Below are 27,681 nucleotides of genomic sequence, written 5' to 3' on the forward strand. Positions count from 1 at the left end.
TGAAATATTGGCATGCCATCCCATAGAACAGTGTTTCTCAACCTTGACAACTTTAAGATGTGTGGACTTCAACTCCCAGAATTCCCCAGCCAGCAAAGCTGGCTGGGGAATTCTGGGAGTTGAAGTCCACACATCTTAAAGTTGTCAAGGTTGAGAAACACTGTCATAGAAAATAAGATAGTGTGTGCAGTGCAATAGTTACTTCAGAAAGAGCACAGAGAAGCAATTCTGTTAAAGAGAAATAATAGCACAGCTATGTCTTAGACATAAAAGGGACCCCCAAGCTCATGATAGTCTGTTTTACTGTGGGGTCAAAGACGCTGTTGTATAGGTCTATCCTTTACCATCAGCAGTATCTATTCATTGAAAACATGCCTAGACCAGGAGTCACAAAAGAAAGCTGGATTTCATGACATCTGGGTGGCTTCTCTCTTTCTATTCTCTATTGCTAAAGTGATGTGTTATATAGCACTTCGGAATGTTGTGACGATTAAGTCAACAAATGTCACTTGAAAGATTCTTCTGCAGAGATACTCTCCTGAATGCTCTGAATTCCTCGATAGACAGGTTTCTGTCTGTCAGTTGCTTCGACTTGGCAGCTTCTGGGTGGGATTAAGAATCGCCACCCTCTTCCCTTCTCCTCTCTCTTTTGCATTAGCTCCAGGGAACACAGTCTTAGCAGCTTTTTCTGGTTTTGAACTGTGAGAAAATCTCACACTATGGTTTTAGAGAAAGTTAAGGAGCTCTTTCTGGAGGCTGAGGTTGACAGGCGCCTTGTCTCAGGCTTGCTCTGTGGCTTGGCTGCTGCTATTCTGATGTTCAAATGGGTGAACCAGATACGGGTCCAGAAGAAGCTTGATGAATTCAAGGCCAAGCGAGAACTTGGGTTTCAGCGAATGGAGAAGGCAGCAAGGCAGTTTAAACAGCAGGTACGTGGCATTTGATTTTAAAAAAATTAATCAGATGTTCTTCTTTTTCCTAATTTTAGAGAATACCTGAGATGGACAGATTTCAGAGCTTTAGATGCAAAATACTTTACTGACCTATCTTCTCTGCACTGTGGTTTCTGCATTGTTGAAGAAATTGCTAATATGGTGCAATTTATACTCTATAGTGGTGAAATGGTACCTTGCTTGCCAAGATCTATTTCATATTTTAAGTAATCATTTTGATCTTTGAAAGCACTGATTTGCTGCAAATTTTGTACAGTGCTATGATTCACGTCTTCTCCATTTCTTTTGGCTAAACTTAGTTTTGAAGGTCCCTGTGGCTCTGTGCTTCCTATTTAACTTTAGGAACCTCTAAGTGTTCACACATACTTGGTGTCATGGGGGAAGGTGGGAAGGTATAAAGTATCTCTTTCCTTCTCTTCTTGCATTTAAACTGCCCTCTTAATGCAGCTGTCCCTGCCCCACTTTTTAGCTGGATGGTAACAAATCATCCACCATAAAACCAGTGGATATTTGAGCTTAACATTTCCCTCGTGACTGTTGACACATGCCAGGATTGTGCTGAAGTCAGTATGACTAGGTACAAAGAGCATGCCTCTTGTCTCTCTTCTTGCACAAAAGTATGTGTGTCATCAGGTACGGCATGCTGAGCTAGAACTTTCAGTGCACTTTGTGCAGCCTTCATTGTGCAACACAATACTGTATAGAATTCAGGAAGAACTATCCCTAGTTCAGAAAGAACTCTTGTTCCCTTCATTGTGTTTCAGTATAAATAAGAATTCTCTGTAACAGGATATTTATCTCATGCAGGGCTATTGCTGGTCTTGGGGAAAAAAATCCTAATTGGAGGCTCTACTTGCCTGATAAGATTAAATGCAGCATGGAGGGAAAACAGAACATGAAGGATTAGCAATAAGATACAAGACGTGCAGCACCGTGCCTGGATCCCTATGCCATGCATTGCCAGTGAATCCCATTTGGTGTAATGGTATGCAGGAATTACCTTGGGAGACAGGAGAAAGAACTGCAGACTAGACAATGGTCAGATAAGAGGCAGCTGAGCCCACAGAAGGAATGGAAGTGTGACAAATGCCTCAGAAGGGACCCTGCCTAGTTTCTTGAACTGTAAAGGTGAGGGGTGAGATATGTACTTTCAGACTTGCAAGATTTTGTTAATGTAATCTTACAATAAAGTTAGAGCTAGTACTTCTGGGTGTGCTTCATGCCTGGACTACCTTGCAAGGCTGACAACAATTTTGCAAGCCTGAAAGTCCATCTCTCTCCCCTTGCCTTTACAGTCCAAGAAACTAGGGAAGGTCCATTCTTCCTCCTGTCTCCCAAGGTCATTCCCTCCTACCATTATAGTTGGGGAACCACTGGGTATAACAAGTTGTAAGCATGCTTTCCATGTGAACAAATCATTTGCTTACCTGCCATCTTTAGGTGGGAGAACAGTAACTTTCAACCTAGGCTGGCTTGAGTTGTGAGACCACCTCCTTACCTTGGCTCCTTCCCAGGGAATCAATACTGATAACAAAACTGGGACAAAAGTACTGTCAATGTTGAATGCATTTCTATAAAATAAGAGAAATGGATGGGTAGGGGAGCCATGTGCTGCACAAGAAACAAAAAAAGGCAAACTGATTGGGGCTACCTTTTAAATAGGCTGGGAACAGGCAATCCCATGAAATGTATAAATACCAACCCTGCCCCCCCCCCCCAGCCTAGCTTCCCTTGACCTCACTTTTTGGCAGGAGGGAGGTCAACTGCTGGAACCAGAGATCTGATGGAGGCAAAATTGGTTCTTTGCCTTGCTATGTCAAGATGTATCACTGGTTATGAAACAAAGCTGTTTAAAAACTCCTGTTTACTACAGTGTGTGTAAGTAATCCATTAAAGTACTTAACTGAAGGTTTGGGAAAAAATAATAAACTGGAATATCAATATGAAGATGTTATCTTCCTTGACATCTTATTCACCATTAAGGAAACGTTATCTTTCAAAAAAAGGTTAGATGCACCAGACCAGACAGCTTTATATAGGAGTTGAACAATAAGGGGGCAAGAATACAGCTCTGTTTGACTCCTCTGAGGATAGGGATGGGGGTGGTTAAATCACCATTACAACAGCCTCTACCTGCATTATAATATTTTGATGTAATAGAGTTATCAATCTGAGAAGATGCCGATAAATGGATGTTGGGGCTAATTTCCTCTATAGTCTCTCAATGAATTCCTCTAAGAATTGAATTGAAGGCTGCTCTTAAATCAATAGAAGCAACATAAAGTGCTCCTTTGGTAGGGCTAGAGTATTTTTCAGCTAAATGGTGCAAACTTGCGCATTAATCCATGGTGGAATATCCTGATCTAAAACCTGCTTGTTTGAGAGCTAAATTTTTAATTTGAAGCTGCCCACTGTTGCTGTGGTTGGCCTCAAAATTGATTGATTGAATAAACAAGCAAACACAGATTTAGCACAGTGTTCTTTAAACTTTCTGCTACTGAGGACCACAAAATAAACATTTGGGAAATGTGGGGCCACCCAATTAAGCATTCCCCTCCTACATTTTAATTTTTAAGAGGATGAGAATTCACATTTTTCAGCAAATAAGGTAATCATTATAGTTGCAATTTTATATGCCTTCCGGTTTCCTCCATTTTAAAAGATTTTTAAAATAAATTATGTCAGAAAAAAATCAGAATCAAGTATTTTCTGCTTCAGTTTTTTAGGTACTCCATGCCCTAATAACAATTGCTCACTGTTGTACATTTTTAAAACTTTAATATTTACTTTGCTACTTTTATGCTTCAACAAACCAGTTTTCAGCCACGGATCCATTTTTGCAGGCCAGCTAACTGCCAGTGAAGACAGGAAATTGAGTCTGATGTACTGAGCAGCTCTGGCCAGCTGATTGGCAGTGAATGTGGGGATTGTGGGTGGGGAATGTGGGTGATGGACCAGCTGGTGAACCTCTATGGATCACCAATAATCCAAAGAACATAGTTTGAGAATCACTGGTCTAACACATGCCCATTTTGCAGTAATATGATAGCAGTATGTTTGTTCTTTGCTGTAGAACCCAGGAATAAAGGCTGCTCCAATCCTATCTCTTTCTCTTGGGGAACTAACTGCAAAGTTAAAAGATGGCTCCCTGTCTCCAGAAAGTGTTCTATACACCTATGTGGAAAAGGTAAGATTGACTTCAAATTTTAAATACCAATGTGGATATGCATTGTTTGTACTCTTCTATCCTGCACTTCTATTCTGCAAACATCAAAACACTTTGGACAATACAGACCACTGACATTTCACACCATAAATATAATTACTGATTTGGGCATAAGCTAAGATCTTAGAATCCCTTCTGACCCTGTACCTTTCCTTGATTCTGTAGTCTGAGCTGGTGGGTGATAACTAGAAGCAATCAATCTTAAAACCTGACAAAGAGCAGTTGATTGCCCTAATGATGCTTTAATGGGCCAAGAAGGCATAAATGATGAACAAACGATTGGCTGTTCTTTTGTCTTACTAGGTGAAAGTGAGGAGGTTAATCAAGCTATCCTTTTAGTCAATCTGTGCTGGAACTTAATCTGGAAACAGACAACTGACTTTGTCCTTTGCAGGAAAACATGGCACCATCAGTTCCCAAAGAAAACTGTTGGGGAACAGGAAGTGGTCCTTGCCCTTGGCTTTTGTCTGACTCTCAACCTATGTATTTTGTAAACCCTTCTGTCACCAAAACAGTATAAATCTCCAGAGATGACTTTCCATGGAAATGGAATCCTCAAAAAACATTGGGACCCCTGAAACTTCTCACCACTTGGCAGACAATTGTGGTACTCATCATAGGGAGATGATGTGGAAGCCAGTCTATTTGATTTACATGTACTGGGCGGAAACTGGCAGATACCTTAATAGGCTACAACACTAAATTATTAATTTCCCCTATATTCTACATGCATTTGTTTGTCCACACCTGCACCCAAACATTATAAATCAAATTTATTCCAATTCAGCTCCAAACACCTCCCCAGTTGTGCAACCTGCATCAGTTAAGCAAATTGCACTCAGCAGTTAAAGAGTTAAGAGGAACTATCATCTTTTTCCTAGCCCCCTGCATCTAATACCTTGGGCCTTTGATTTATGTGATCCATGGAGTTATTTTCAGCTGTGAGAGATTTATTATGACTCCTAACAGCTAAGTTGCAAGGGAATTCCATTTTTGGAACAGTTTGACTTTGAGACTTCAAGGGAGAGGATCAAGGACTGAATGAATGCAGTGTCTGCTGGCAGGTGGAATGTACAGGCTTAAGTGCACCAAAAAGGCACATTAATGTATTGGATGCTATTTATTTATTGTACTTCAATTACCTAGCGTATGGGATACTCTGGGCAGTGTACAAGGATATTATAAACTTTTTATCACTGTAATACATCTGTGATAAAAATGGCATATAATAAAGCCAAGATAAAAACAGAAGCAAGATATAAAAAAAATTGTGCAGCACTCAAAACTAAACTTTGCAGGAGAGCCATGTTAGTCTACGGTAGACAAAAGTCAGGACGAGTCTGGTGGCACCTTTTCAGACTCACAAATTTTATGAAAGGCACAAGCTTTTGGGAATACAGCTCACATCATCCAAGCAAGGAAGACAGTGGCCAGTAGCACAGGAAAGCTACTTGCGCCATACAATATGACCCTTCCTCACCACACTTCCAAGAGGTCTACAGAAGTAGCAGCAGTGGTGGTGGCCCACTTGCAGTAGACTGTTCCTTTGTGGGTGGTAGTTGCACACAATCCACTTTGGGGTGTCAGGAAGGAAAGGTGGTATCAGCAACTTGTAGTGCCTGCACCCCCATTCTCTTGTGGGTGCAGGCAGTTTGTGTGGGTCAGTATTGTTTCTGCCTGTGGCTCTGCCCTCAGCCAGCATGCTGCCCTAACCAAATTAAGCTTCCCCTGTGGGGTAGGTGCTTCTGGCCTACTATTAGTTGGATTGACCCCAGATTCAACAAAGACACAGTCAACTCTGGAAACTAGAACTTTTGATTTTTACCTCCCTTCAGTAGCTGGGAGAGTTTTATTGTGCAAAATAATGTTTCACAAAAAGGAATTATGGATATATCAATTTGTTTTATTGGTTAACAGTTTGTTATTTGGTTTCTATCTGTATCACTGTCTTATTTCCTATAGCTCATCTTATTTCCAGATCTTCATGAATACTACTTTTACATTACCACTGTTTGTCTCATTAACTTAATTCTAGTGAAGTTTAGCTCATTCCTAGCTAAACTAGCACTCAGTTTACCTTCAGTTGCAGTATCTATATTCTCTTTCTGTATCTCTATATCATATGCTAGCTGGGGGATTCTGGGAGTTGAAGTCCACACATCTTCAAGCTGCCAAGGCTGAGAAACACTGCTCTGGCTATTGCTATATTCTGGTTTATTTATTTTTTATTTATTCTTCAAATTTCTATCATCACCCATCTCTCCCAAAAAGGGGACTCTGGGCAGTTTACAATAACATCAGAATTAAAAACATACAATATAAATAGACCACTAATAAAGATAAAATAGATATAAAATCCAAGCGGTGAAGATCTTATTCATTGCTGAGAGATCTATGATGCTAGCCAACCCCAAGATGAACTGGTGCCCCTCCCACCCCAAGCAAGGCGGCAGAACCAGGTCTTCACGTTCTTCCGGAAGGCCAGGAGCAAAGGGGCCTGTCTCACCTCCGAGGGCAGAATATTCCACAGGGTGGGTGCCACTGCAGAGAAGGCCCGACTCCTGGACCCCACCAGGTGGAATTTCCTTACCAGCGGGGCTCGTAGCATGCCCTCTCTACATGACTGGGTGGGACAGGTCGATGTTAGGGGGATGAAGTGGCCCCTCAGGTAACTGGTTGCTGTGTCTATTCTTCTTTCCAACAGAGTTGGGTCTTTCCCTGTCTTGTTCTTTTCTGCTTCATCAAAGCCTTGCCCTCCAAAAGCCTGTAGGTGGGGGGGTGTCTTGAATCCTTTTCTTGGCCTGCTGAGCCTCTTTATTTTTTCCTTTCAGGAAGGACCACACCAGCAAAAAGCTGGCTGGGGCAAAGTCATAGTGTGGGAAGGTCGATGAAGTAAATTGAGGCCAGGCTTCCGGGGAGCCATTTTGGCAGCAGTTGTTGCATTAAGCCTAAATTAAAATGCACACAACACTTTTTTACAGTTTTCATGCCACCATTCTCTACAATTTACAACCCAAACTAAGTCGCTCAGGTTTTGCTGTCTGTCAAAAAATGGATCACGAAGGTGAGTTACATACTGCACAGCTTGCCAAAAGTGGATTGCCCATTCCTTATTTGACCTGTGTGTCTTGTACCAAAGTGCAGCCAGGGAAAAAGGATCCCTTTCTATAGAATTCCTTTTCTGAACAGCTAAAAAGTTACTATCACCTTGGATCACTCTTGGATCACTTCCTTCTGGTTTTCTTCTTTTTTGCACAAAGGCTTTAGAAGTAACCCGGGAAATCAACTGTGTGACAGACTTCCTCCCAGAGTGTGAAGAGCAGCTCCAGGAAATTAAAAAAAGAGAGAAAGGTTTACTTTATGGTGTCCCTGTCAGCATCAAGGAAAATGTTGCTTGCAAGGTACTTTTTGAAATTATTCCTCAGCAATTGGGTAGGGGAGGGCTGTGCTCAGGAGGTTATGGCCTGTGCTGGGAGAAGGCAGAAAAAACTGGAACAGCTAAGGGTGACTTTAAACTGCTTTGGATTTGAAAAGAAGGCAGTATCATGAGATTATGGCAGCAAAAAAACAGTTATCAGGGCATGTTCATGCTGTGCTTAGGCACAAGTGAGGAAGAATCCTAGAGCTATCATGTCTGGGCTCCAAAAATCCAGAAGACATCTAGATTACAGCAACAAGAAACATAAAACTCTAACTTACTGTTTCCATCTAGAGGTCATCCAAATGCCTGCAGCCCAGATATGGTAGAATTTTATCAAACTGAAATTTGATAGCATTTCCTATTGATTTTGAATATGCTATTCTTCACATTTTCTTGCTCAGCTTTTTCATTCTAATCCTCCTCATTTGCTTTATTTCTCTTTTTTTTAAGGGATACCCCAATACACTTGGATTGGTGAAATTTCTGGACTCTCCTGAGTGTGATGACTCTGTAATAGTCAAAGTTCTTAAGAAACAAGGGGCAATTCCATTTGTAAAGACCAACACATCACAAGCCATATTAAAGTAAGTGTTTGCTCACTTTTGGGGGGGCGGGTGTAGTTCTTAGATGCAACAACTGAAATCTAATATGTTAAAATAGGCTCACCATCTTGGTGGTTCTTCTTGTATCCCTTTAATAATATCTTATAATAAAATTTAAAAAGTGGCACTTTTCTGAATTCTGATTTTTTACCAGGAAAAAAAAATCTGCTAGATTTTAGCTGTATTCCATTGGGCATCATTAAAACAGTTTTGGTCTTCCTGAAGAGGGAGAAAGCCATGTTTTAAATTATTTTTCTCCAATCTGCCCTCCATAATGTTTTAGATAGCAGCTTTCATAATTTCCACCCAGCATGAAAGGACATGAAGAGGAAGCAGCCTTGCATGAGTGATGTGACAGCAACATCACCCTCCAAGACCCCATGCAGACTAGACTGCTTCCCTAAACTAGCATTTCTAGTGTCTAGCCCAACCTGTACAGCTGTTTTCATCCATCCACTATAGCTGCAAAGGTTTTGTTAATCGGTGAAACTGGTCATTTAATTATCAGAAAGCACTGGGTTTCACTCCAAATATGTATGGTGAGAGAGAGAGGGAGGGAGGGAGGGGGAGAGAGAGAGGGGGGGAGGGAGGGAGGGAGGGAGGGAGGGAGGGAGGGAGAGAGAGAGAGAGAGAGAGAGAGAGAGAGAGAGAGAGAGAGAGAGAGAGAGAGAGAGAGAGAGAGAGAGAGAGAGAGAGAGAGAGAGAGAGAGAGAGAGAGAGAGAGAGGGAGAGGGAGGGATGTATAGGGAGCCAGTTTGGTGTAGTGGTTAAGACACCAGGCTAGAAACTGGGAGACTGTGAGTTCTAGTCCCATCTTGGGCACAAAGCCAGCTGGGTGACCTTGGGCCAGTCACTCACTCTCAGCCCTGGGAAGAGACAATGGCAAACCATTTGTCCAGGCAGTCTCTGAGAACTGGACATGATTGAATGGATTAAAAAAAAACAAGTATGGCTCAGCTGTTAGAAAGGCCTTCCTCAACTTGATGCTTCAAACTGTTTTGGATGATAAATCTTCAACTAGCATAGGCAGTAGAAATCTGCATTTGAATTTATTTATGTATTTATTTTAAAAAGAAAAAGCCTGACTCCTGGGCACTTTATGCTATAAAAAGCTGGAACAGTGGAACAAATGAACGAAGAGACATGCATCCAGAGAAAGGAAAACCATGCCAGGGAAAACCCAATCTTACAGCTGGTTAGCACCACCCTACCCGAAGCCCTGGTAAAAGGACCATGTTTTAAATGCCTTCCAGAATGGTGGGAGCCACACGGATCTCTTGCCTCAGTCTGCTCCTCCGTAAGCAAAATCAATTCCTTGCTGCAGGCCTGAGAAACTACAAGATGTGCTCACTGGTCCTTTTCCCTCCTACGCAGTATTGACTGTGGCAACACAGTCTTTGGACAAACCTTGAACCCCTTCAACCACAAGAAAACTTCTGGAGGCTCCAGTGGAGGGGAAGCAGCTCTTGTCGGAGGGGGAGGGTCCATTCTTGGCATTGGAACGGATGTGGCTGCAAGTATTCGGGTGCCCTGTGGCTTTTGTGGGATCTGCGGATTCAAACCAACTGGCTATAGGCTGAGGTAAGCTTCACAAATTGCTGATCATATATCACAGTGTTTTTCAACCCTGGCAACTTTAAGACTTGTAGACTTCAACTCCCAGAATTCCCCAGCCAGTCATGCTGGCTGGGGAATTCTGGGAGTTGAAGTCCACACGTCTTAAAGTTGCCAGGGTTGAAAAACACTGATATTTCATGTATTGTCAACCAAGTCAAGGGGAACTGTATGCCAGTAAATATTATGCATTCAAAATATCATGTTTTCTACTGTGGCTTTCATTTCAGAAACCAGTAGAAAATTAGCAATCTGGATTATAAATATAACCCTCACTAGTTAGGAAGGTCAGGCATTTGCTGGGGCTTAAGAGTTACTAAAAGAAAGGGTGGGGTACATTTTTAAGCCAAGGGTCGTGTTTCTTTAGGTGAAGTGGCCATGAGTCTAGCAATGAGTAGGCTAAAGCCGAAATAAAGTAAAAATAAAGTAGAACACAATCTTCTGTCCTGCTCTTTCCCTTTCATTATTCCCTTATTTTCTCTTTTACTCTTTCACTTCCCATCATCTCATCCACCCAAGCACACATCCTGCTCATTCGTATTCCAGCCATGACCTCTCTGCCTCACTCACAGAACAGCAATAGAGTGAATCTCTAGAAATGTTCTTTTTATGTTCTGAGCCATTTTAAAACTACAGGGGGACAACGTTACATCAATTAGGGTATAGCTGAGTATTACAAACTCAACAAATGTATATTCCAAACCAGATAATTTTAGTGACTTGCTTACTCTGGAGCAAGAAATCACCAGGAGAACTGATTCAACCTCAAGAGATATTCACCACTGCTAAGTTGAACAGTCAGGCCAGGAAGTTTATAGAAATCACTTAGAGTTATATTGCAGTTTTATACTCCCCTTTCTCAAAATAGGTATACCAAATAACTAGATTTATATTTATGTGTGAAAAGACAAAAGTAACCATAGAAATTATGTACAAGAGTACATTCTTCACTTGGCATATTTCACCTTCACTCGTACCAATTACCCTAACCCTAACCCTGAAAACATTCTCAGTGTCTTTTCAATAGTTGCAGATATCATTAGCATCCTTTAACAATAACCCCTGCATATCATGGCTGGGTCTCTTTTTCATTTGGCTTTGCCCATCGTTAATTTTCTTTTCTCATTTGCTGTTGTGCAGTGTCAAAGGTGCTACCACTCCTGTAGCTGGAATGAACTCAGGTGAGCAAGTCTATGGCTGATAAAGTATTTGTTATTCAACTCATGGGGAAAAAGCCAAAGCTCTCTGATGAATATGGAGGTCTTCTGCTAGTCAATAACCTTCCAAAATTGCACTGATACTCTCTTCCTCCTTCTCCTCAAAAATCTTTTATGCCCTTTTATGAAGAGCCTAGCTGTCAAAATCTTCTTTGCTACTTCTAATTTGTTTCATGGTGAACAGATATATTTTAAAAGCATGTCGTAGTGGAGCAGGGGAGATGTCAGGTGGCATTACCATAATCCTCATCCAGTGGCCTTTGAGATGTTTGAGACTGCAAGCCCATCACTCTTCCACCACTCTGAGATGCCTTTTTTTCCTAGCTTCCCTACTGGATTGGGATTGTTTGTTGCACAGTGGGATCTCAGGGTCATAAATGCATTTACATTTATAAATACATTTCAGAAGGACACAGTAACTTATAATTTTAAAGCCTAGCTGGACGGGATGACACCAGAAGGAAACTGAAGGAGTAAAAATAAATACAATACTTTTTCCTTGTCAAAAACTGCCATATGAATCAAGCCACCTAAATGAACTATCGTGTAAGTTCAGAATCCTCTAATTATTGTGTTAGAAAACAAATGTTTCAGGGAATCTGTTTAGCTTTTCTTCATTGCAGAACCATGTTCTGTCTTCCTTTACCAAGAGCAGAGATCTTTCTCTTTTGTTCCAGTCATCTCTGTGACAGGCCCAATGGCAAGAGATGTGGATAGCCTGGTTTTGTGCATGAAAGCCCTACTGTGTGATGAGATGTTTTGTCTGGATCCAGCTGTGCCCCCACTTCCCTTTAATGACAAGGTAATCAAATTGCATATAGGGATGAATCAGGCTGTGTGTCTGGGATTCTGATTATAGTTCTTCATAGGTTGTGGCCAGGATTTTTCAAGGAACTCCTCTCCCATGTGTACCTGCCTAGGCACTTCAATAATTTTTGAAGGTCCTCCTCTAAGTGTTCCCACCAGGAGAAGTTAGGCTTTTCAGTTGTGAAGGTCTACTTACAGAATACCCTCCCCATGGAGGCATAACAGGTGCTCATACTAACAACTTCTCCTGTGCATTTTTAATTCACTTTGATACTAAGTACCTGCAGAAGTAGCAGGTGGCAGCAGGTGGCTGAAGTTCTGTGGGTCTGGAAGCTAAGGATTCACCCTCACATCCCCCTAACCACAGCACAAAAATTCCCTGTTATATGATATGCCTTTGCCTCTCTCACAATCCACAGCTGAGACAGATTAGGGTTGTCTGTAGTTTTCCAAGTTTAAAATAGAATTTTCTCTCTTTTCCCCACTACTTTTGCCATGAACACTATCTAGCGTGCTTCATCAATCTCATGGTCAGGGGATGGGATCTGACTAACCCCTATTGGCCACTTCAGGCTACTGCAGGGACAGCTGCTCCCATCCCCTCCATGGCTCAGGTTGCAGGAGACACCAGATACTTGGTGTCTATGTAGGCCTCTGCCTACGTACAGGTAGTCTTTGCTTAGTGACCACTCATTCAGTGACTGTCTGAAGTTATGACTGGTCCTCAAAGTTGTGGCTGTTGCAGCGTTCCTACAGTCATGTGACTGTGATTCAGGTGCTTGGCAAACAGCTTGAAATTATGACAGTTGCAGCATCCTGCAGTCATGTGATCGCCATTTGCAATCTTCCCTGCTGGCTTCCCACAAGCAAAGTCAATGGGGAAGCTGGCAGGAGGTCACAAGTCTCTCCACCAAGTCACTCCCGTTCCTACTGTTTTTTCTCCCAAGGAGCCCCTGTGTGGCATGGGGGGTTTGTACTCCATAGTGCCCACTGGCCTCCTTGCCTGGGAAGCAGTTTCATCAGTGTAAACAAGTGCTTCTAGATTCCCACCTCTTCCCACATCGAGGTCACATGAGGTCTTTGCTTAATGACCTGTGTGGTCCTCGCTTAACGGCAACAGGGATTGCTGGGATTGCTGTCATTATGCTATGCAGTCATGTAATGTCAAGCTTCATGACAGCATTGCTTAGCAACAGAAATTCTAATCCCAATTGCCATTGTAACCCGAGGACTACTTGTAATGCCTGTTTGGCACTTTCTGAACGCTTGTTGGATCTTATGCAGGCTCCTCATATACCTGGATTTAGCACTTTTGAAACAGTGTATATCTTAAAAAGCATGTATAGCCCTCTTCTTGACCTAGTGATTGGACTAAATGAAGATTGTCTCTTTTCAGATTTACTCTAATACCAGCCCCCTTAGGATTGGATTCTATGATGGAGATGGCTATTTCCAGCCATCTCCCAGCATGAAACGAGCTGTGCACGAAACCAGAAAACTGCTACAGGAGGCAGGGCACACAGTAAGCTTTATGCCAGGGTTAAGGATTTTTTGTTGGAGGGGGGGCAGTGGTGGCAAGGGCCAACCTTGGCATTTGAATGGCATGCTGTGAGTGGCATTCCAAAAGCAGCTGATGGAAAGCAAGTGTGTCGTTTGATTTCATTTCATTTGCACTTAGATTCATTTAGAAGCAAACATGAGTAATATGATTTTTCCCCATGTATTTAATCATTTTCCTCTTAAGTCATATTAAAAATTACAATTTGATAGCATCTTTTGGAGGCTCACTATATTTGAGCTGCAAAAATCCAAATAACTATTAAATGCCAGTGGAGAGATACAGAAAATTTTAACTTTTTGCTACCACCTAATCATCCAAATTTTTGCAGCCCTGGTCTGGTAGTCTTAGGAAGTGGCCCTCGGGCTGAGCATCTGTGCTATATTCCTATCTGTAATTAACTTCATTCATTCATTGGTTGAACACACGGCTTCTAGCAGATTTGGAGAAAGAAGTAATTGTAGGCCATAAACAGGTTCAGTTTGCTCAAAGGCAGAGTAACTTTTTGTATATGTTTATTGCGTACCATGAAATACAGATTTTGCTTTTCTTTCCTCTGTTTGTCAGCTGATACCATTCATGCCACCTCGCATGGACTTTTTGGTGGATGAGCTCTTTACCAAAGGCCTCTATGCTGACGGAAGTTCCACATTGCTGGAAAAATTGTGAGTAATTAAAGACTAAAATTTCATAGAAAGAGTCAGACTGTATTTTTATTATTGTTTCTTTTCTAAGTAAGTGCCAACGCATAGAGTAAATAGAGCTCGTGATTTCCAATGCCATGAATATTTGGTAGCCTGAACACTGGAAAGACAGTGCCTGAATTTTTTGTTTCTCTGCTTTTCCTATTTGCCTTTTCATAGAATCATGTGACAGGTGGCAGCAAAGGTCACTCAGCACAACTTCTCCTAAACTAGGATCTCATCTACCTGTGAGGGACCCTGAACTCAAGAATAGTTCTACTCTTCTCAACTTCACATCTTCCAATTTGGATTCCTGTACCAAAGGGTCAATTACCAGCTCATACTCTGTAGAATGATCTGCTTTCTTTCTCTTCGTAGTGATGGAGAATTTGTGGATGCCACTTGGACAAACCAGATTCGTTGTTATAGAATGCCAGATCTGCTGAAGAGAATCTTGGCTCTCCTTTTAATGCCTGTGGTGAGCTCTCCCTCTTTCTGTCTGCACAAACATACAATAATAATTTTCAGTATGAGTCTCATTTTATCCATAACCAAAAATGGGGGAGGTGGAGTTTACGATAACTTATTAAGAGTTTATAAGATTATTTCTGGTCCTTCCATGTGAGTTAGCTTTTCAATGGGGTTTTTCCTTGTCTAAAAACTCCTGAGTTATATTTCAGTTCTTTTTTCATTGCTTTGAGTCATCATCATCTCATCTAGATTAAAGGTAAACACTACAGCAATGCCAGCCAGCTTCTACTGAAATGGATCAGTAAAAACTGGATTCCACCCCTCACCCCAAGTTTGTAGGCTAGTCCCAGGAAACATTTTTCAATTGTTCCTGCTGGTGCTGCTATTGATAGATCAGCTGCTGTGATTTCTAGCCTGTAAGATCAAGGAAAATGTCAAATGCTATCAGATAGATGAGGATGGGAAATAATAGCTTTTATGAGCTGAATGCAAACATTGAAACAGCTTTTCCCAAACTGATGCCCTCCAGATGCATTGCACTTCAACTCCCAGAGAATTCTAGCAAGATTGGGGAAAGTAGCTTCAAAGCCTAGGTTCTCTTATCTAGGTTGAAAGATAAACCCATAGAACAGCCAATGGATCTTACATTAGTATCTTCTTCGCTAGAATAAGGTAATTACTGGACTTAAATCAAAATGGATGACAAATGCAGAGGGTGTGAGATATCTGACACTAGAGATGAGACCTACCTACAGCCTTCTTCATCTTCCTAATGGGTTACAATTAGAACTCAAGTTTACTGGGAATTGCAGTTCCAATTCAGCTGGAAGAATCAACCCTTGGAGAATGTTTCGAACTTGAGAGTTATTCTTTTGAACACCATGGTGCTTATTCATGAGTAAAATAAATAGAATTCTCCTGTAGGAAAGTTGGGGAAGATGAGAGTACTAGATGAGGCTCTGTATGTGCTGATGCAAAAAAAAAAAAGGAGGGGTGGGGGATTGTTTTAATATTCTGGTCAGTGTTTCAAAAATACCTAAGGTTTAGATGTTTTTGCTTGCCAGGAATAATTCTGCAAGGCTGCTCAAGTCCTTGGAAATAGGGCCCTTGATACACATCTGAAAATGTGATTGCTTCCTTCACTTGTAGTGCTTTTACAAGCTTTTTTTTCTCCTCATTTCCATTGATTGCTATTGTTGTATTTAAATCAGGAAGAAGTGCTGGATCTTTAGAAAAAATAATGTTTCTTTTCTTTTTAAAGTCAAAGCTAAATTGTAATATAAACATGTATATTTGATTGTCTCCCTCATACACTATCTCAAATGACTTCTATTTTGAGCTCGGTTGCCTCAGTCAATCTTGTTAACAGAAATCAAGTTCTGGCTATTTCTTCTTCATAAAGTGGAATAACCAAGGTGGAAAATCATAATCTAAGAATAAAGACCCAGCTACTCTCAGGTTTTCATATGTTGCTTTTTGATGATTCAATTCCCTGCGAAATGATGGTGTTGAAAGCAGAGTGAAGCACAGAGAAAATAGGATGCCTACAAATCTTGATCTCGTTCTGGAAAAAGTTTTCTGTAGTCCTAACTCTTCCTGAATTCCCCCTCCCCTATCCAATTCATCAGTCATAGAAAGTATTAGTTTTAGCCTGACACTCCCCTATAAGAAAAATCTTCAACAATCAGTGAAAAAGATACACTCCAGCAATAATTAACACTTTTTAAAGGCCCACTGATTTTGCTTGGAGAATGTACTCTTTTCTTCTTAAAAGCAGATCACTTTTGGCTTTTGGTTAAGCCCAGCTGTTTTCAGTGACTGCCTAATTTCACAAGGTATGGGCAAATCAGATGAAAGGGGTAAGTAATTTCTAACAAAATTGTGCAGCATTTTACCAGTCAATGGCGGCATTTCCTCTGGAGCTTGGAAACAGATGGCCATCTACTGGCAGAAACTTCTGCCTTATCTCAACTTCTAATTCCTGGGATTTTTAACTCTTCTCCAGCCTGAGTGATGTGGTGTCTTGCCTCCATCATCCTTAGCTGATCCAAAGCTGTTCCTTTTCTTTTTCTTGACATGAAATATGAACATGGCAGTGGAGGAATCAGAGCAGGGGCAGGCAATCTGCTTGCTACCATATTTTGTGTCCACCTTCTAGCCCAGTGTTTCTCAACCTTGGCAGCTTGATGATTTGTGGACTTCAACTCCCAGAATTCCCCAGCCAGCATTGCTGGCTGGGGAATTCTGTGAGTTGAAGACCACAAATCGTCAAGCTGCCAAGGCTGAGAAACACTGTTCTAGCCAGTTAGAGGGAGTGCTAATTGGCTCCATGGGAGACCAACACACAGTGATGGATAGAAGTTCTAAGGCCAGTGGCTGTCTGGGTGTGTCCCATCTTTTGGGCAAAGGTGGCTGGCTAAGATAGACTGGCATCTGCTCTCCAAGCCAGCAACCAGAGAATAGGTCAGGAAGGTACTGGATTAGGATAAGCAACCAGAGAATTGCTAAACACTCAGCAAACTTCAAACACCAGTATTTTTGTTTAGTTTAGCTGCTGTATAATGTTCTCTTGATAAATAGGGATTTCTAATGCAGTGTTTCATTTTAGTTTCCACGAATCTCCCGACACCTGCGTGCCCTCCTTGGAGTAGGGTAAGAGAATTTTATGATGCTTACAACCTTAACTGGGTTTTGTTCCCCCTGCAACATCAGCCCTTTGATTAATCATGTGCCATCAAGTCGATGTCAGCCCTTAGTGGCTGCATAGATAGGTTTCCTCCAGGATGACATGATACCAACCTACCAGATTGTAATCTCAAAATCAGGATCTTTTGGAAAGACGCACAACACATCTGCCTGGGGCTTGGGAGAAAAGGGAGGAAATGGTAAGTTACCTCACCATCATTTCCTGCATACAGCCTGAGCCATGTAGATCTCGGTGGCTTATGGTTGGCCAGCCCTTGCCCTTTTCATTTGGCAGCCTAGCAATCCAGTCTCCCCAAACAAAGGAAAAGGGCAAAGCAATGACTCCCCCAGCTAAGTGCAAGTGGTTATGTCCCTGGTTTTCCGTGTGGATGAACAGTGGGGCAGGAAACTGCATTTTGTATCAGAAGTTGGACATAAGAGAATATTTTAATTTAAATGATCTGGAACAATCAAGATGTTTGGATTTACAGATAGATTAACTGACATGTTGTGGAAAGAGAGACATTCCAGGTTACTGAGGGAACTGGGTTCAGGTACTTGTATCAGCTGCCTAAAGGAGTTTACATTTCATCTGTATGTTTATTGTGGAGAAGCAAACAAGGATGTGAAATAGAGTTAAATCCTGATTGTAATAACATTATTATGAATGACTATTTACTATTATTACTTAATGTTTTATAATGCCTTTCGAATGGGTTGGGACTGCAGCCTTCAGGCAATCAATCTTTTCCCAGCTCTTCCAAATCCAGTTAAAATTGTCCTGAGCTGTCCTGACTTTCTTCAGATTTCTTCAGATTACGAGACACTGTTGGAATGGACATGTTTACATTCTGCACATCACAGAGAACTGTCAGTCAATTAGTGCTCATTTGTGAGCCAGTAATGGAGTCCCACTTCCCATCTTCTCATAGCTGTCCCTAAACACACATCTCTCCCCTTCTGCACAATAAGACAATGAAAATGCTAGTTCCCCATACATCTGTCATTTTCCCACTGCCTTCAGACTTCTAATGCAGATCTGCATTTGGATTTTTTTTATTTAACTATAGTAGCAGCAAGCTGCTATGGTAAGGTCTTGGGGACAGGGCAAGCCATTCAAATCCCCTCCAGTGAGAGTATAGATCACCCCATCAAGCTCAAAGCAGCAACATGTTGAACAGTTGGTGTCTTGAAATAGTATTTTCCTATTCACAGATACAGGGCCATTGGAACAGGAATATACTGAAATTGCTCTTAATTGCAAGACCCTGGTTATGAGATCATGGGATCAACAAGGTGCTCACCTTGCATGAATATCAAGTCTATGTCTTCATCTGGAAGTCCTCCCAGAGTTTCTAGACAGGAACTAGAGCAGTGGTTCTCAACTTTGGCAGCTTGAAGATGTGTGGACTTCAACTCCCAGAATTCCCCAGCCAGCTGGGGAATTCTGGGAGTTGAAGTCCACACATCTTCAGCTGCCAAGGTTGAGAAACACCAACCTAGAGAATGTTTATTTATTTATTTGTTTGTTTGTTTGTTTGTTGTATTTTTTTTACCTCCCATCTTGTAACGACGACTCTGGGTGGTTTACAACAGTTAAAAATAGAGAATAACATATTATTAAAATAAAACAATATAAATATACATATAAATAAATATAAATATATAAGTGCAAAAATATAAAATATAAAATTCAAGATGGTGAGTAAGAATGTAATTATTGGCCCCCTCACAGTGCCAACCACCCCCAAGATTGGCTAGCCCCCCTCCCACTCCAAGCAAGGTGGCACAACCAGGTCTTAACCCCCTTCCGGAAGGCCAGGAGAGTGAGTGTCTGCCTTACCTCCAGGGGTAGCTTGTTCCAAAATATCAAGTTGGGGAAGGAGTACAGTAATGTAAAATGTGGACATAAAAATATTGACAGGTTAGAACAGGTTCAGAGGAGGATGACAAAGATGATGCAGGGACTTCAGGACATAATCTACAAGGACAATGGAGAAACTTAGTCAGGAGAAGAGAAGACTGGAGGGAGACATGATATCGGTGCTCAGGTACATGAAAGGGTATCATAGGGAAAATAGTGACTGCCAAGGAGATGAGGGCCAGAAATGATGGGTATAGGTTGCAGCTACCTAGATTTCATTTAAAAATAAGGAAAGGCTTCCTGAACAAAAGAGTTGTATAATAACAGTCTGTGTTTTAAAGACTAGGCTGGACAGGATGGTTTAGTTCAGTGTTTCTCAACCTTGGCAACAAGATGTGTGGACTTCAACTCCCAGAATTCCTTGGCTAGCCTGCTTAAAGTTGCCACGGTTGAACAACTCTGATTTAGTTGTTCTTTCTGCATACTGCAAAGAGTTGGATGAGATTATCTTTATGATCCCTTCCAGCACCACAGTTCTATGATTCTACAGCATAACAATTTTTTTTATTTTTCTTTGTTAGTATGCTAATGTTGATTTTCATGAATTCTGCAAATTCTAGGTCAGTGAAAAAACTCTGGAAAAACAACGTGGACCGGATGGTGAGTCAGTTTGTTTGTGCCAATTGGCCAAAGATTCTAGTTCTCCTCCCAGTTATTTCCTAACTAGAACAAAAAGAAGTGCTGTTTTTTTTAAAACAAATGTTTATACAGTCCTGGGTCTATTTTTGTACTTTTCAATATTGAGCAGAGAGAAGTGAAAAGAACAGACAGTGAAGCTCCTTACATCTCACAATCTTCCCATAGGATTACACCTGGTGTGCCAAATTACTTTACATTATGGATTCTGGAGTTGTAGTTGTAGCAACTGTCTTAATGGCTTTTCTATGGCTCATCAGTATGCAACTCAGGCTATGGTCGTCGCCTGTAACACATGCCACCAGATAGTTTTAAAGTGGCCAGAAATGATGGCCTAATTGGATTGGATAGTGAAATGGAGAAACACCATGAAATTTCTCAACTTCTTTTCCAATCACTCATGAGCTTGTTTGCAGAGCAAAGGTTTTCTCATTGAGGTTCATGGCTAAAGAAAATGGAATTAGTGCATAAGTGGATTTTACTCTCAATAAACAAAAAGGAGAAGTTACAGACTTGCACTGAAGAAAGTCTTGCATTTCTTCTTATGTACTAGGAATTGCAGGATCCAATTTAATTAGCAGTAGCCACATGTAACCTGTGGGACATCAATGGTACCACATGGTTGCACAATCTTCATGCCAGCAGCTGAAGCTCAGAACTTAACTAACTTCTACCTTTTTATCAGTATGATGTATGTCAGGTATCTGTAACAGGAAAACTGCCAAACTGGGGAGAAAAAACCTTCATAAAGAATACATCAACACTTTATCAGTAAGCTATTTGATATCATTCACCAGATAGTGGAAAGCTTAAATTTGAATACACGAGGATGTCAAGTTACATTCCTGTGGTAGTGGGGAGCCCTCTTTCCCTGACCAGGTTCATCTCAACTCTAAGGACAAGTACCCAGATTAACTCTGAGATAAACTTGGTTGAAATAAGTCTGATATTTTGCAGGTGGAAAGCTATTTCATAGCCTCTTCATTAGGGATAGTTCCAATGAAATTTAACTTTTATATGTTACGATCATATCAATAATCACAGGTCCTAACTCAACCAACTGACTGACCCTTGTTGTAATACAGGCATCTTCCATGGATAATTCACTCCACAGAGCCATAATTGGCTTTCTTGCAGCAGAATCCCATGCTTTCCTTATTCTATGTTTTTTCCTGAGCGTATACAAAGTTACTAATTAAGCAGAAGTAAACATGTCATTTACTATGGCATTATTGCATCTCAAAATTTGTTTGCCCAAACCATTCAGCTAATTACCCATTTTTGTTATTTATTAATACATAGCCTGCCCTTCACCACAGTAACCTATTAGCACTTCCATCTCAAGTTCCTGTTTTTCCAGTGTTGGGGGTTTCATCTCCCTGGCTTCTCGACTCTGGCTCTTTTCGATGGGCAGGGCCACACTGCTCACAATCCTAGCCAACAGATGTGCTACACACAATTGGAAGGGGGAGAAGATTGGGGGAGAGATCAGTGCATTTAGCATGCACATTACTGCAGAATTAATCTGCACAAAGTGTAGGTCTAGCAGAGCTTCTGAGATTTCCTGTTTCTTCAGAGCAGGGCTTGGTATGACCTCCAGCTCTTTTAAAATTGCTATTGGCAGTGCCTTTAGATACTGGGAGTGTCAGATAACATGTAGTTGGATAAATAATATAAGTTAAACATTCATGGCATTTGCTAGCAGCTATTATCTCAGATTGGAAAACAGAATATTTACGCCATGAACTTTGTGCCTATATTGGAATTAGGGCCTTTTCTCCCTTGCTAGTTAAACCAGAGTCCACATCTGAGATCTTAAACTGACCCTGAAAACAGCCTCAGGGGACTATATGTTTCTAATTTACGTTTTTGAGAGGTTAGAATATAAGGCCTGATTTGCTGTGGAGGGCAAATATTTTATCACAGATTGAATGGATGAAAGGGATTGACTGGATAAATCAGAGGTGGGTAAAGAAGGAAGAAACTAAAGAGATAGAGTGCCAAGGATTTTTCAGTTTCTCTGTACTTGGAGTTTCTAGTTGTGGTCTATGCTTAAGCCTGAAGCTTTCTTTCGCCCTCGTCAAATTTTTATCCTGAATTTTGAGAACTAGAAACTTCTTCAGATTTTTTTTTAAAAAAACATTCTGTTCTAACTTGCAAGCACCCTATCAGGATGCCAATGTTTTTCTATCTCTGTGTGAGGGAGTATTGCCTGCAATCTTTTTTTTTTTAAATTAAACTTTATTAAATGTTCAAGATAAAAGCAAACAAAAAGTAATGATTAAGATAGAAAGTAAAGAAGAAGAACAGCGTGGAAAAAAAGAAAGAACAAAGTCAAAAGTTCAGGAAAAGAAAAAAAAGGAAAGAAAGAAAGAAAAGGAAATATAGCAAAAGAATGACTCCCAACTTTCTTTGCAACAGATATAAGTATACATTTACATTAAACCCTTACTCTAAGTTTACAACATAGCTTTCATTATTTCTATTGTCCCGTATTATTTCTAATCATCAAATCCAGTTATAGAATTGCCTGCAGTTGTGAAGGAGGATCTGGTTTACTCCCCTACTTGGATCCAGGCATCCTTAACAATTATTGCCCTGTCTTCAGTTTCCCCTTGGGGGGAGGTTGTTGAGAAGATGACAGGAAATTGCCCATAGAATGCCCTAAAGGAAGTGGATTATCTGGATTCCTTTCTGTTAGAAGTCAGACTTGGACATGGGATGGAAACTGCATTGGTTGTGCTGGTAGATGGCCCTGTAATGGCTGGGGGGAGTGCACTCCTGGGGATATTCAGTCTCTCAACAGACTTCAAGACAATCAACCATGGTACCCTTCTGAACTGCCTGTGAAGGTTGGGATTAGAAGCATTATCTTACAGTGGTTCTGCTCCTTCCTGAGGGGGCAGTTCCAGTCTATCGTAGGAGGGGAGAAGAGGTTGGTTCAGCAGCTACTCATTTGTGCCCTAGTGATGTGTTGCTCCCCCTATTGTTTAATATCTACAAGAAGCTACTGGGAGAGGTCATCCATCAGGGTGGGATATGGTATCAGCAGTATGTTGATCATATCCAATGGTATATCCCTACCCTTGCTGGCAATGCCATGGAATCTTGACCCAGTGTCAGGAAGCTGTAGGGTCCTAGATGGGATAAAACAGGCTGAAGTTGATCACTTTGTGCTGCTAATAGCTTTACGCTGTTATACACCAGCCATTGCACTTTCTTTCTTCCCAGGCTTACCGCGATGAATTCATTGCAGAATGGAGAAAGTTGAAGCTGGATGTTGTGCTTTGTCCTGCTTTGGGCCCAGCCTTTAATCTAGGATATGCTGGCAAGCTATTTGGTATCAAATCATATTCCCATTTTAACTTTCGCTCTGCACCTTTGTTCTTTTACTTGTTCTAAGATGGGTTAGATGCCAGGTGTCATGAGTACAGGTGGTGAGCAGGAGGGGGCCCCTATCCAGGGGGGAAAACTCATGCGTAGCTTAGAGACTTTGAGCTGTCATTCAAAGAAACCCAGAACAGACCCGCTTTGAGTTTTGGGGTTTACCTGTCTGGGTTTTCCCACGCTTCTTCAGTTTGGTAGGATTTTCTGTCTACTATAGCATTAATAAAACACTAGAGACTTGCTCGTCTCGGCATGGTCTTTGCTTAGTCAGGACATCAGGGATGTGAAAAAACAGTCTTGCAAGGTAGACTGTGTGCACTGCTCCTTCTTTCTGAAGCTCTGCCATCATTCTTTTGATCACTTCAGCTCCTGACAGGACTGGGAGGAGGGCACTGTCAGGTGAGCCCCCAGATGCCAATGAATGAGATCAAATCAAATCAAATCTTTATTATGTCATAGGCCACCATAAGGAGGGTGGGGTACAGTCAATTAAAAAGCATAGAAGATACATCAGAGTGTAAAAAAAATGAAAAACTAGAAGATATTAAAACCGAAAGTATATATAAAAGTATATAAAGAAGGGGTAGGAGCATTAGATGGGTGTAGGGGAACATAAAAGGTTAGTATGTGGACCTTGGGAGACTGGATGAAGAGTCACTGCCAAGGGAACGGTCAGATAGGAGACAGCATAGCCCGCAGCTGGATAGTGGGCAGGGCAAAAGTTTCTCCCTAGTTTCTCAGACTGTAAAGGAGATGCGGGGAGAAGTGTACTTTTATACTTGCAAGATTCTGTCAATGTAGCTTTACAGTAAAGTAGAATTAGCTCATCTGGTTGTGATTACTATCTGGTTTACCCCGCGAGGCCAACAGTGGAAAACTATATCTATCTAATTATAGAGTGCTCTAATATGGTGAACTAGGTGCTCATTTAGTCTAGTTTCAATCTGTGTCCTCAAATCTTCCTTGCAGGAAGGCATGTAGAATGAATTAAGGAACCTGTCACAGGAGAGAATATTAGTTGGGTGATCAAAGGATATAGTCAAAATGTAGCTTAGAGTTATCGGAGTAAAATAGAAGTGAGGAGGCAGAATCTAGCAGGTAACACTGTAAGGGAAATACAGCTGCTTTCTAGATAATAATGGCAGTAATGCAATAAAACAATAAATGAATCAATAATAAATCATAACAACAATAATAATACATTAAAAAACAAAGGTATGCAAATTAGGTCTAACCTGTCTTTAAATATTTCAAGGGAATATATTTTGCCTGATGAATTCTCCAGTTCTTGAATTATATGAACACTCTGGAGAACTTGCCTGCAAGCAGACATCACACTTTCATAATAGTTTAATAATCATGTTCTCAGAAGAGAACAGGAAGGGCTTTTTTCCCCCTAAGACAGCATGTTTTGACCATAACAGTTCTTCAGGTTGTCAGGCAAACCACAAAATACATACATACATACACATACACACACACACACACTAAAGGTTACCTTCTTAGATATGGCCTTGGTTGATAGGGGTGTCTTTTGGTAAGAACATCAGTTGAGTAAACTAACTTCTGGGGCTCATCCTCATGTCCTGCTTGCCCCTGTGAGCTGATGGCCTTTAACCTGTTTCTCAAGGATAGTAACCTTTTCCCCAGCCTGGTTTGAAGATGTTCTCCACCCATCTTTTCTTGCTCTGCATGAGAAGTGCTCTTTTTTACCTTCTACCAGCAGAAGGTCCATCTGCTGTGCTTTATTATACTTCAGCAAGGCCCTTGTTCCACATGGCTAGTGTGCACTGTGGTGGGAACATTTTCGACTCTGGTCACTCGTGGCTGCCCTCCATAGTTCTTTAGATCTGGGCTACTGGGTTGTCTGCCCCCTTCTCAAAGGTCCTTTCCACATAATCCCAAAGTGTGCTTAAGTCTGCAAGGCACATCTCAGGCCTTACACAGGCTTCCTATATACATTGTACTGTTATGCTATTACTCTGTTACAGTCACAAAACAATGGTCTGATCCTGTTAAGAAATAAATAACTTGTATATGGTATATTTTTCAGTGGCTACTACATATACCCATCTATATAATGTCTTGAATTTTCCTGCTGGAGTTGTGCCAGTTACTATGGTTACACAAACAGATGAAGAAGAGCTGAAGCACTACAAAGGGCACTATGGAGACCTTTGGGATAAGAGAATTAAGGAGGTTAGTCAACAGCAAGAAATGCAATTGCTGAGTATAGGAGCCAAGATATTACTGGAATCTTCCCTTTATTGTACAAAACTGTAGCAGAGTTGATCCTTCCTTGCTGCTTCTCTGAAATCAGTGACATTTGGTGGCTAGTCTTCTTTGAAGAAATTTGGTGACTAGTCTCTTTTGGAGAAAAATCAAGGTTGCTTCATACTTGGGCTGTGCTGGGGTTGAATTGGATCCCTGTTATTACTAAAGAAAACTGTGCTTTAGGAGTAAGTTTTCTAGTCTAATTGTGAATCTATTTACTTGAAATAGGTCCTACTGAGTTAAGTGTGGCTTACCTCCTTTAAGAGAACTTAAGCTATAAGTATGAGCTGTAAAATGTGAATCTGCCAAATATACAGCTTTGAGTAGAGTTGGGAATTCTGGTGACTTCACTGACATGACTATGGTTTCTTCTTGGCAGTCATATGGCCAGACTGGATTCGCATTTGAGAATTTCTTGCTGTGGGAAATGCTCACTGGAGAGAAAGTTATGCCTTTATGGTATATCTCTAGCTCAGGCCTGCACAACTTGTTGAGGGGAAAGAGTCATATTGATAAATTAACAGTCATCACGGGCCACAAAGGTATACCTGGCATGCAATCAGCTGCTGGGCAGCAAGTGGAGCAGTGGCAACAGTGAGGCTTGGAAGTGCTCGGCAGTACATCTTTCGATGTGGAGGTGGTGGAGAATTTACTACTTTGTTTAAAATGCTAGTGGGTTGCACAAGGCTGCTTGGCAGGCTCCATGTTGTACAGGCCTGCTCTAGCTCTTCTAGAGCAAATGTGATACAAATAGGTCAGGAGAGCACTTAGAGAAAGAATATATGATATGGACCCACAAGTAGAAATCATGTACCCAGTACATATTTTCTGGGCACTCAACCTACATGAAACCAGCAGGATATTTAAATAAGAAAACCATGCCAAAATGCAGACTGTTAAACAGAGCCTGATTTGATGCCCTACACACGGCAATGCTATAAAATGCATAAAAGTTCTGTATATAGAGCATTACTGCCTGGATAGCGCCAGTATCTGGAAACCACAGTCCATATAATGATTATATTGCAATTATTACAGATATTTTCATTATCTTTACCTGACCCTTTATAAAAGTCTATCCTGGATTAGCAGACTTGTAAATTATTTATTATCAGTTTCAAATGATATAATAATTTAAAAGTTGCTCAACTTTATTTTATAATAAAAGAAGAATTGTTTCTATATTGGCATTTTTTGTCTTCTATTTTTCTGGTTGATTATTGCAATAAAGATCCATCCATCCATCCATCCATCTTTGGCAGCAATAAGCAGTCTGCCATTTCCTCCTCCCAGGCTGTTGTTGTTATTTTTACTTTCCACTTTGTTTTTTCATGGTCAGCCAAGATTGGCTAGGAGCTTCTACTTAGCTGTGTATATAGTTTGATCTTGCTGCAACACCCAGGATTATTAGAATACTTTTAGCATTGAGATCTATATTTTATGAGCAGCCCTGTGTTGTACACCTCAAAATCTCTAATAGTACAGCCCTCGTAAACACGTATTCACATGCCAACTGGTTATGGATGGATGATGGATCTGTATTTCCCATTAGACAGGGGAAGTTAGATTAGATCTGCTTACTTTCCAGTAAGCCTCAAGTCATATTGAATTCAAGGATTGACATGCAGTTGAAAAGCCTCCTGTATATGCTGAGTAGTGTCTTACTGTTTGCATTTCTCCTGTAGGCTGTGGAAGATGCTGTTGGGCTCCCTGTAGCAGTCCAGTGTGTGGCCTTGCCGTGGCAAGAAGAATTGTGTCTTCGGTTCATGAAAGAAGTGGAGAGAGTTTCCCACGAGAGAAGGGGAAGGAGAAAAATATGAGCTCTCAGAAAGAAGCCTGCAAGGAACATTGACCCTTCTAAATAAACTTTATTATTGATTTATGTGGTTTATTGCTGGGGTAACTCAATTATATTTTCACAAATGTTCAACAACACAAGATATGGAGAGAATAGGACAAGATATGGTTTGGAAAGTAGAGAACTTTTGGTAGTGTTCTATAATTAGGGCTAAATAAAACAGACAGGCAACTTTGAACTAATGCTATCAGTTTAAATATACCTTGCAATTATTCTGTCATTCCTTCCTTCATGAATAGAAGAAGTATTGGGAAAATTTGTGAGAGCTACAAATGGAAAATGATGATATCTGGAAATTCTGTACTGTAAAATTCTGTGAATGAGATAAGTAGATTGTGCAATAAAAGCCTTTTCTGGAAACCTCA

The 27,681-nt window shown here is 41.0% G+C and overlaps 1 protein-coding gene across 2 annotated transcripts; it reads left to right on the forward strand.

Moving 5' to 3' along the window:
• The first annotated feature begins 651 nt into the window (after positions 1-651).
• Positions 652-27,681, forward strand: LOC134493388 (vitamin D3 hydroxylase-associated protein-like). 2 transcript variants are annotated; one of them, XR_010067577.1, is made up of 15 exons: positions 652-929; positions 4,027-4,140; positions 7,440-7,580; positions 8,051-8,184; positions 9,577-9,783; positions 10,957-10,997; positions 11,711-11,835; positions 13,237-13,362; positions 13,966-14,063; positions 14,460-14,559; positions 17,161-17,204; positions 19,722-19,761; positions 23,029-23,216; positions 23,464-23,583; positions 25,238-25,322. XR_010067577.1 is itself a non-coding variant. In XM_063297885.1 (15 exons), exons 1-15 carry the CDS (start codon positions 720-722, stop codon positions 27,276-27,278), a joined length of 1,770 nt encoding a protein of 589 aa, XP_063153955.1. In that variant the 5' UTR covers positions 652-719; the 3' UTR covers positions 27,279-27,681. The 2 variants fall into 2 exon arrangements, 1 of the variants encoding a protein (XP_063153955.1); XM_063297885.1 differs by lacking the exon at positions 23,464-23,583 and adding an exon at positions 27,144-27,681 and having other exon boundaries at positions 23,029-23,137; positions 25,238-25,383.

Source organism: Candoia aspera, chromosome 3 (genome assembly GCF_035149785.1).
Source record: "Candoia aspera isolate rCanAsp1 chromosome 3, rCanAsp1.hap2, whole genome shotgun sequence".
Lineage (NCBI taxonomy): Eukaryota > Metazoa > Chordata > Lepidosauria > Squamata > Boidae > Candoia > Candoia aspera.

What these genes read in the sequence shown, in the direction of transcription:
- LOC134493388 (XM_063297885.1), top strand. Translation starts at nt 720, where the DNA reads ATGGTTTTAGAGAAAGTTAAGGAGCTCTTTCTGGAGGCTGAGGTTGAC. An exon ending in CTCTCCTTTTAATGCCTGTG is followed by an intron (nt 14,560 to 17,160) that starts GTGAGCTCTCCC and finishes GTTTCATTTTAG; the next exon opens with TTTCCACGAATCTCCCGACA. An exon ending in GGGATAAGAGAATTAAGGAG is followed by an intron (nt 25,384 to 27,143) that starts GTTAGTCAACAG and finishes TTTCTCCTGTAG; the next exon opens with GCTGTGGAAGATGCTGTTGG.